This window comes from Amaranthus tricolor, chromosome 12, assembly GCF_026212465.1.
Source record: "Amaranthus tricolor cultivar Red isolate AtriRed21 chromosome 12, ASM2621246v1, whole genome shotgun sequence".
In the NCBI taxonomy this organism is placed as follows: domain Eukaryota; kingdom Viridiplantae; phylum Streptophyta; class Magnoliopsida; order Caryophyllales; family Amaranthaceae; genus Amaranthus; species Amaranthus tricolor.
The window spans coordinates 15,824,284-15,835,376 of NC_080058.1; the positions used below are offsets into that span (position 1 = coordinate 15,824,284).

Sequence of the window (11,093 nt, forward strand, 5' to 3'; positions counted from 1 at the left end):
GCGAATTATTAATTACTATTGATCAAGTCAGTATCAGATTAAGTTGGTTGTCATTTTTAATTGATGATAAGGTTCCTTTATTTAAAGCAAAATAGTGAAAATGCAAATCAATTAGTGATCATTATTACATTATTACTTTTACTTGTTTGACCAGAAATTAAAATTATAAAATTCTATCAATTTTCATCTAATTCGATTTAAAGTAGTTAAATAAACATTGACCATTGATTATTAACTCTAAATATATGAAACCATGTATTTATAAAATTTATTTTATTAAAATATTTATCACTTTATTAAAATAACTAATAAGATTGTTGAATATGAGTCGATCATACTTCTACGTAAAAAATTGGTTCAGGTTACAGTAGTTCGATCTAAACTTCGTTCGGGTTAAGTCGATTTTAGCCAGATCGACTTCGGTCTCGAGCATGATTGGGGTCGGATATAACTCGGGTCGGTCATTATTAAGTTCGGGTAATCTCGGTTAACGGTTATGTGTTGGTTAGAAAAATTGGTTACAGCTCGGGTTCGATTTTTCCATTTTCACTTGTCAACCGGTTCAGATATAGCTTTGAGTCGGGTAATTTCGGTTCGATAAACCTAAAAAAAGGAACATATTTTCGGGTCGATTTACTTTCGGTTTAGAATCGAATTTTCAGGTCGGTCACTTTTGAACAGCTCTAGGGTTTAGTGATAGTTGGGTTAAGAGGAACATTAATTGTATCTCTAGTGTGTCTTTCTCTTTTAAAATCAATGAAAAAATATGTGCTAATGTGACTTCATCTAGAGGTTTACCTTAGGGGGATCCCATCTCTCCTTATCTTTTATATTCTCTATGTTGAGGCGTTCTCTTCCTTGATCTCTAGGGGTGTTAGTTAAGGTCTCATTCACGGATATCAAATATGTCGTTGTAGCCCCAAATTATCACACTTGTTTGTCGCAAATGATAGTATCCTTTTTGCATAAGCTACGTTAAGTGAATGCTCGGAGGTAGCTAATATTATTAGCAAATATGAGAGTTCATCGGGTCAAAGACTCAATTATAGTAAGACGAAGGTTTCGTTTAACAAAGGGGTTCCAAACTGTGTTAGACAAAAGATTAATATATGCTAGGGGTTTTGGAGGTCGACAAACATGCTAAATACTTAGGACTTCTAACCATGATTGGTGAATCGAAAAAGTCTATTTTCTCAGTTCTCAAAGATAGAATTTGGAAGAAGATCCAAGGCTAGAAAGGGAAATTTCTCTCAAAAGCGGGTGAAGAGGTTTTTCATTAAAGTAGTGATTCAATTTATCCCAACATACATGATGAGTATTTTTGGAATCCCTGATGGACTTCTTGATGATTTATAATCTCTTATGGCAATGTTTTGGTAGGGCTCCACTGAGGGTTATGTCAAAGTTCACTGGAATAGTTGGAAGACCTTATGTTTACCAAAGTGCGATGGGTTATGGGTTTTTGGGATCTAAAGGTTTTTAACCGGGCTCTCCTAGCTAAGCAAGCATGGAGATTATTAGATGGTGCTCACTCTATGACCCGGGATATGTTCAAAGCTAGATACTTCAAATACTCTAGTTTCCTACAGGTAAGGACGGGGTACGACCCTAGCTACTCTTGGAGATGTATATTGGGGGCTAAATCACTTTTATTAGAGGGTCTAGGGTGGAGAATTGGCAATGGTGCTTCGGTCTCAGCCCCTAATGATAAATGGATCCTTTTAGGTGATTCTTTCGTGCTCCAGATCGCAGCTTGGTTACTCATAATGATTTTTCTATGAATGATCTCATTGATTTTGATAGAGCGATGTGGAATTATGATATTATTAGCCGCCACTTTGATAAACAAACTTATGAAGCCATTCTTTTTCTTCCTCTCTTGTCTCACTTTTCAACTTACAGACTATTCTGGTGGCCTAGCAGAGATGGCTTATAAATCGGTGAAATCAAGGTATAGATTGGGTTTGATGGGGTTTACAAGTTTTAATGCTCTTAGTGTGTGCTCCCCTTTTAACAAATATTAAGACTATGTCTGGAATGTCTCAGGCCCTCCTAAACTCAAACATTTCCAATGGAGAGCTTGTAAAGGCTCCCTTGTAGTTAATGGGGTTCGTTACAATAAATATTGCTGCCATTTCCCCATGTGCTCTAGATGCTTAAATGCTTTTTTGAATCCATTCTTAATGCTCTGTCCTAGTCTTGGGTCCTTCTGGATCGTTCATCCTGCTGCTAGCCTTATTACTAATGCTCCCAAATCTTCTTTCTTTGATTTCTATACATAGTTGTTGGATAACGCCTAAAGAAAAGTTAGATATGATTTTCAATGGATTATGAGCTGCCTGATTTTGTCGAAACAAACTCATCTTTACTATACTCCTGTTGACCTGTCCTATACTACATCTCAATTTCTCTCACTCTCCCAAGAGTATGCCGCTTATAAAAATAAGCTAACCCCCGCTCCTCGAAGCCCTGCTTAGGCAGTATTTCAATCTTAGGTTGTGCCGAAAAATGGGTGGGTGAAAGTTAATTTTGATGCTTTTGTGGGTATGCAGGTCTAATGTTTATGGGTGGTGATTCGAGACGAGAATGGTGGTCTTATTGCTGCCGGAGTTCGAAGGTTTCATTGTTTTTGGAATGCAGAATGTAGTGAAGCCTCTGTTGGGCTTGGAGCTAGCCTTAGGCCCGGGTTATAACAAGAATCATCTAGAAGGAGATGCCTACAATGTGATCGCTAGTATTGCATAGGGCCTTGATGGCATTGCCCCTCTATATCTTGTTTATGACTGTATTTTCTCTTTGTTAAAGCCCGTTGTTAATTTTAATATTAGCTTTGTTCGTAGAAACGGTAACTCTCTAGCTCACATGGTTGCAAGATGGGAAACTGGATGTTCCACTGAATGTATTAGTATGGATGCTTTTCCACCAAGTCTAGCACTTTGGCTAGCTCAGACTTAATTTGATCACAAGTTTATTTCAAAACAAACAATAAAAAAACCTTTCACATAGGTTTTTTATTTCTATCCAAAAATCAGAAAACGTCTTAATGATTCTTGCACCATTTGAAAAAAGAGAGAAAAAGGGAGAAAAGGGAAAAATTTTAAGCGTTTGTTTTTGGTGTTCAAGTGTTTAAAGTTCTATCCTTTTCAATCCTAGTTTGATAAGGCTTTTTAATTTATAAACCTTTGACAAAATTTTAATTTTTTTAAAGGATTATGTTCATATTTCTTTATTTGATTCATAAACCTTCGAGGGTAGCATGTTTTTGTGTAGATTACTCACATATTTTCGAGACAAAGCATGCAAGGGATGATGGTTCCTGAATCTCGGAGGTGTCAAGGGAGGAATTAATCGAGCCAAGCATAAAAATATGGAATCCAAGCCAAGACAAGGAAGAAAACAAGATTTCAGGAACGGAACGACCGCCCACTCTCTATTGAACGACCAATCATTCTATATTGTGCATGATCAGAAAGTGGAACGACCACCCTTTCTTGTTTTTATGCTTATTTGTGGATTTCACCATTGTTGCTCAATAGCTTTATTATTAGCATTCTTGTGTTTTTGATCATTTAATATCTCATTATATCACCCATTATGATGTTTTTAAGAAATAGAATAAGTAGTGATTAGTTTTCTGGGGTTGGGGTTAACTTAACCCTTGTGATGACTTGATGATGAAGAAACTCTAGTTGATTTTGGATTGATTAAAGATTCAGATGGGGGGTTATTCTACCCATTGGCTAAAAATTGTTATGATTGCTTCCAGTATAACAACGAGAGTTGAATTTTGAGTAATCTAATGTTTGATCAATGGATGGAATCGGGTGTAAGGGATCAATGAGAATTGAACCTTGCATCCACCCTTCATAAGGGATTTATCCTTTCCCTACGAGAGTAGGGAAGGATGAGCAAGTTGTGGACGATTTATAGCTTAAGCCCTTCATCTTCACTCACAAGAGCAAGGATAGTGAAGAGCTTGGAGGAAATCCTAAGCCTGATGAAGGACAGAATGGCTTCCTTTAGTGTGATTTGCTACCCTTCAATGACACTAAAGAAGATAGAGCATCGGCATCCAATAGTCATCATGAATGAGTTTTACCTACCCCTTTTTATCATTGATTGTTAACCCTTTTTATCCGACTAGTACGCAAGTATAAATACGCATAACCTAGTTTCCCCGTGAACATGACCAAGTAGTGCAACGATCCGTGCATCGCATAAATTCCATTGAGAAGTAAATTTTTTAGTAAATAGCTTCTTTTGGGTTAGCTTTCCTATGAGTTGGGGAAATGAAAGTCAAATATGACATGGGCTTGTTAGAGCCTTCATATAACAGGATGAACTCATTGCTTGATACTTAGCCTTTATAATGTAATGTATGAAGTCTCTGACGTGTGTTGATTGTTGTGATCTTTGAACGTGTAATGGTGTTGTCATCTGATAACTAGCATTGCAGGCGTGCATAAAAGGGAAAGTAGTGGACTCTAGGAACCGGTCATTTTATGCATCCGATGCATTTATTTTTGTCATGGACTTTTTATTTCATTAAATTTTAGTCTCTTTTTATATTGTTGAATTTTAGTTTTGGTGAGGCCGGATGATTCTCAAGATCTAACCTTTTTGACTTCCATTAACTTTATTTCTTTTTTGTTTGATGTCTATTTATTTCTTTATTACCAGAACGTCATTGGTCCTATAAACCAATTTAACTTAAACATCCAATGTGTTATTTGAAATTGATAATTATATGTGAATATTAGATTCACTTTAACTCGGACTATTACACATACGCCTAGTGACAACCGTCCATGATTATGTCCATTACTTTGTTGTAACCTTCTGAATATGTAACATCCTAAATCAACCAAGTAGTTTGGAGCAATTAGATACAAAGATGTTAGATGACTCCCTTGTGATAGCTACTCGTCCATATTATAATAACTCCCTTATGATAACTACCCATATTCCTAGTGATAACAGACTCATATTAATGAAAGTTCTTTTAGCTAAATTAAATTTCATCTATCTAAAACAAAACAATATTAAGCTTAATCAATATTAAACTAAAAAAAAATATTTATCTTAACAATATTAAACTTCTTTTAGCTAAACAAAACAATATTAAGCTTACTCAAACTTATTTACAGCTAAACAAAACTAAATTTAATTGAATTGAACTGATTTTTAGTAAAATAAAATTTGATTCACCTGAACTACGCCTATTTTTAGCCAACGTAAACTTAATTCGGATGGATCAAACTTATTCTAGTTAAACTAAACTTGATTCGACATAATCAAAATTATATTTAGCTAAATAAACTTAATTTGGTTGCACTGAATTTATTTTCAGCTAAACTAAACATGATTCTACTTAATCAACCGTATTTTCAACTATACTAAACATGATTCAACTTAAACAAACTTATCATAAAATAATAAACTGATTCAACTAAGTCAAACCTATATTTAGTAGTAAAAAAATTAATTGAGTTGAATTAAACTTTTTTATAGATAACATAAACTTAATTCAGTTCATCAAGCATATATTTAGCTAAACTATACTTAGTTCAGCTGAATTAAAATTATTTTTCAGGATCATCAACTCAATTTAGCGAGATCGAACTTATTCTATGTAACCTAAGTTTGATTCCGCTAAATCTAATTTATTTTGAGCCAAACAATAGTTGATTAAGTTGGACAAATGTTTTTAGCCAAGCTAAACTTGATTAAGTTGAATAATACCCTTTTAAGCTAAGCATAAATTTATTTAGCCTGAAACACACGTACTTTTTACTAAATTAAATTTAATTTAGTTGAATAAAACTTAATTTTAGCTAAAATTAAATTGATTAAGTGGAATAAACTTTTTTTAGCTAAACTAAATTGCATTCAGCAGAATCAAACTTATTCTTAGCCAAACTAAACTTGATTTGATTGAATCAAATTTATTGTAAGCTAAACTAAATGTGATTCAGCTGAATTATACTTATATTTAGCTGAACTAATCTAGATTCCTTTTAATCAAACTTATTTTTGGCTAATCCAATCATATTCAACCTAAGTAATTTTATTTTTATCTAAACTAAATGTAATTAAGCAAAATAAAATATATTTTCAACTAAATTAAACTTGATTTAAGTACATATATTTACATTCATTTTAGCTAAACAAATTTTAACCAAGCTAAAACAAAATTAGTTTTTTGCGAAACTAAACTACAATCAATTTAACCAAACTTATGTCTAGCTAAACGAGATCTGATTCAATGGAATTAAACTTTTTTTAGTTATACAAAACTTAATTTAGTAGAATCAAACTTATTTCTAAAAAAATAAAGTTAATTATCTAAATCATACTTATTTTTAGCTAAACTGACCTTATTTCAACTAAATCAAAAAAATTATTAATTAAAATAAACTTGATTAGCTAATTACCACTTAATTTAAGTAAACTAAATTTGATATTAGATCAGGTCAATTATGAGTCGAGTTAATATTGCATTTGGCCAATTTTAGGTCTCGGCCCTCGGCTCACTTTGAGTCGGATTATGTTACATATCTAGCGGGTCAAAGTCGAATCTGAGTGGTTAATATCACATGTGCATTGCTCAATCTCGAGACGAACAGAGGTCAAAAACGGTTATAATGTAATCAGTTTTATATTGAGTCTTAGTTCAACATGAGATCATGTTGAGTACATGTCACGACACCCATAGTCACCCTAAGAGTCAAATGCAAGATTATATGAGGACAATTTTGCATATGGAGTAATTTTAAGGACAAAATGACGGAGTACTACATCAATATAACCCTAACGACGATGAAAGTCAAACTCAAACATTTTAAGAAGTGATTGTTCTATTAATATTGTAATCCATCCTATGAGTTTATCCCATTTATGTATTTCATGTGAAATATCTTTTAGTTAAATAAGCCAAACGAAAGTAATATAAAGTGAACCAATTATTTTGTCTTAACCCAAAACAACCGGCTGTTACTTTTTAAATTGATCAAGTGCCACTAGTACAAAAAACTCACATCCACAACATTAATATCGACAAGCATAGCACTTTCACTAAAAATAAAAGACAGGAGTGCATCCGCCTTGAAATCATGACATGATATGCAATGATAATCGATTTCTAACGACAACTCAATATGCACTACATTTTCTTACTTACAAATCATTAAGAGAAAAGAACAAACAAACGTAGATAATTACGAAAAAATTAATCATAGATTCCATGTGAAAGATAATAAAAAATGAATTCCTCTTATGAAAAATACATAATATTACATCAAATCACATGGTATCATTAAGACACTAACCATAATACAAAATCCAAATTGTTACACTCCCCTTAAAAATACAGCGTTTCTCTTGAGATATCGTATTTATAAGAGAGACAGTTTTCTAGGCCTAGGCTCAATGAATAAAAGAAAAAACCTAAAAACTGACACGCGTGTTTGACCCTATTTGGAATTAATGTTATAGCCTATTAAAGTTGGTGTTATAACCTATTGAGGTTGTGTTATCATCTATTAAAGTTGGTATTTGGAGTTGGTGTTTTAACCTATTAAAGTTGGTGTTATAACCTATTGAAGTCGGTATTATAATCTATTAAATTTTGTATTTGAAGTTAGTGTTATAACCTACTAATGTTGGTATTTGGAGTTGGTATTATAACCTATTAAAAGCTGGTATTATAACCTATTGAAATTGGTATTATAACCTATTAGCGTTTGTATTACAACCTATTAATGTTGGTATCTGAAGATGGCATTTTAAGTTATTATAACCTATTATAATCTATTAGAGTTGCTATTATAACCAACTATAATAGGTTTTAATACTAACTCTAATACGTTATAATAACAACTTCACTAGGTTATAACACCAATTCCAAATAGGTTATAATATCAACTCTGAATACCAACTTTAATGGGTTATAACACCAAGTTCAAATACCAACTTTAATAGGTTATAATATCAACTCTAACAGGTTACAATATCAATTTCAATAGGTTATAACACCAATTCCAAATAGGGTTACACATCGCGCATTTTTTTGATAGTTATTTCTTTAGTAATAATGGATCGGCCATTTGAGACAAGTCTTTTTGAAAAGACGGTTTTAAGTAAGATTTTGTGTTAAAAATATTGTTTTACTTAAGTTTAGCATTGAAAAGGCCAAATTAACAAAATTACTCCCTCCTATTTGATGTAAAATATAAAAATATAAAATATATTCATGTAAAATTTGCTAAGATTTGTCTTAAAATATAATTTTTTATTAAAAAGTTTAATTAATATTACGACACATATTTAGATATATTGAAATTCAAAACTGGTTTGAAAAACATACAAAATCCTAATGGGAAAATTAAATGGAGGGAATAATATATTTTAAGGGTGATTAAAAATACAAATAATAGAAATTCAAGAAAAAATTATCTTAAAATATATGAAATTACCTTTTTTTACAAGTTACAAATCAGGTCCTTTTAAGTTCACCTAAAAACAATAAATAATGAATAAAAAGAATTTTTTTATTAAAAATTAGTTTAACTAGTAAAAATCCGCTATAATTAGTAAATTTAATTTCAATCAGTAAAAATCAATTCCACTACAAAAATTTGATTATAATTTATAATTAAAAATTAATTACAATCAGTAAAATCCATTTTAATTAATAAAAATCAGTCTAAATAAGTAAAATTCAATTATAATTAGTAAAAATAAATTATAATCAATAAAAATAAATTCCAACCAGTAAAAAATAATTGAATCACTAAAACTCAATTCAACTATATCATTGTTTTTACTATAGAAATAATAGAAATAAGTAACTGTGCTTTTCAATTTTTATATTTTATATTAAAAGCCGTTTATCTACTTTTCTATGGGTTAGAGTGGTTGAAGGAGAGGTCGATCGTCAAAATTGAACTTGAGTATCAGCCGAAAAATATAGAACGTGCCACTATTGAAGCAAGACCTAACTGGATCGATGTTTCATTTTTTTTATAATTAATAGTTTCTTTCTTTATTTAGTTAATATTTTTTAGTTTGATTTTATTAATAATTTTTAGTTATATAATAATAATTTTTTATTTTATTTTTATTTTTAGTTTTAGTTTGTGTGACTGCCTTTTTTACTAGAAAACTTTAGGAACGGAAATTCAACTAAAGTCGATGGTTACTTAATCATTTGGAAATCAAATTCATCAGATATTTTAATTAAAGCATTTTCAGAGACATATTAAAGAGATAAAAAGTATAAAATGACTTAACGGCAATCTTATATAAATTAAATTTATAAAAGACAACGACACAACATAAAAAGGTAGCGCCCCAAATAATAGAGTCCATCTATTTATCTATTAAATTACGAAGAAGAAGTGTATATTATCTATTATCTATGCTAAACCAAAAATAAAAATAGTGCTAAAACAAACATGATATTGAATTTTAGAATTGGAATAACTTTATACATTATAAACACTCAACGAACATTATTTTCATGAGTATACACAAACTTTTTGACAAAATTACATCCCTCTATAGATCAAAATTAAAAAAAAAAAAAAAAAAAAAAAAAAGAAAAAGCCTCAATATCCCATAAACATAAACATTTATAACTACAAGAACACAACTTTCAGATTGAAGGGACAAAACAATTTCTAAACTAAATGACACAGAATTTTGCTTTTTTTTTTTTTAATTAACTTTGGTACATATTTACTAAAAGCAAAATATAGCAAAATAAACAGAACAAGACATTAAAGTAGATATCATAATTCTCAATCATCTTTCTCCCTTCAATACTCACTCCTTCCCCATTTGAAATTTTTGTCTGTTGAAATTTTTTATAAGTAAGGAAAATTCAATTATAAACATCATCAAAAACCCATTTTTAATCCATCAAATTCAATTACAACAGACAAAAAAAAAAAAAAAAAAAAAAAAAAAAAAACTAATATTTCTGTGAATATTTCCATGAACTGTTTATTTTTATTTATTCATCTATGCTTCGGCTTACCAGTTTTTTTCTTGTCAGTTTTAGCAACAGGTTTTCCAAAAACACTGCAAAACCCACAACCAGAAACTCTAGGAGATGGAGGATCCTCTGCTTGCTCGACCTTTACAGTACGGTATACCCGCCTATTTCCACCGTCTGATTTACTTCTTCTTAAATCAATTTTTTGATCATCTTTTTGATCTTGATTATCCTCTGGTTTCAGCTCTCCGGATATCAGTTTATCATCCCATACTAGACCAGATGATCCTTGCCTTCTAAAAGAAATAGCTGATCTTTGTAAACCATCCATAACCTTTTAATTTCTCTGATCTCTAAAAAAAATATGGTAATATGAGGAGATGATGAAATGAAGGTTGGTGTCTAGAGAAATCTTTTTGGGGTGGTGGGCAATGTTGAATTATGAATTATGAATTGGGGAAATATGTATATATATGTGGAAAGATAATACTTTTATTATAAAGGAGTAATAAATTTTTATAATAATTATTTGTGAGTGCAATAAATATAATTGTTTTTGAGGAGGTAGAGTCATAGGTATTGACAAGGTAAAGGATAGGGAATAGGAAAATCTATTTATTTATTTATTCAATCTATTAGCCTAATTTTTTAAGAGGTACAGTATTAATGATGTGTGAAAAGTGATATAATCCATCCGTGATTATGTCGTTCAACGATATGAAGAATATAATTTTCATGTAAAAAAAAAATTAAATATTTTTAAAATGATAGAAAATCAGATTAGTTAGTCTTTTTTTTTGAAAGAGAGGCACTATTTATTTACTTGTAGCCTCACTTTCAGATGACGGTTATGGATAACTATTAAAATAACAAAATAGTTCCTCTACACAATTATCTTGCAGTGCAACACAATAAAAAAAAAATGAAAGATTAGCAATATGGATACAAATCTTGCTCATTTGATAACTAGTGATTGGCTCTTAAATCTATTGAAGAACAAAATAAAATATCAGAATGTATTGCTATTCTTCTTTTAACACCAAATGGTCGAACAAAGTATATAAAAACTGAATGAGAGAAAAACAAAACGTATTTT

At 30.6% G+C, this 11,093-nt stretch overlaps 1 protein-coding gene across 1 annotated transcript; it reads right to left on the reverse strand.

Annotated features, from left to right (window-relative positions):
* Window positions 1-10,019: 10,019 nt before the first annotated feature.
* Window positions 10,020-10,328, reverse strand: LOC130828627 (uncharacterized protein At1g15400-like). The gene has a single exon (XM_057694592.1). The coding sequence runs from the start codon at window positions 10,326-10,328 to the stop codon at window positions 10,020-10,022; it is 309 nt and encodes a 102-aa protein (XP_057550575.1).
* Between the last annotated feature and the right edge of the window lie 765 nt (window positions 10,329-11,093).

What these genes read in the sequence shown, in the direction of transcription:
- LOC130828627 (XM_057694592.1), bottom strand. Translation starts at nt 10,328, where the DNA reads ATGGATGGTTTACAAAGATCAGCTATTTCTTTTAGAAGGCAAGGATCA.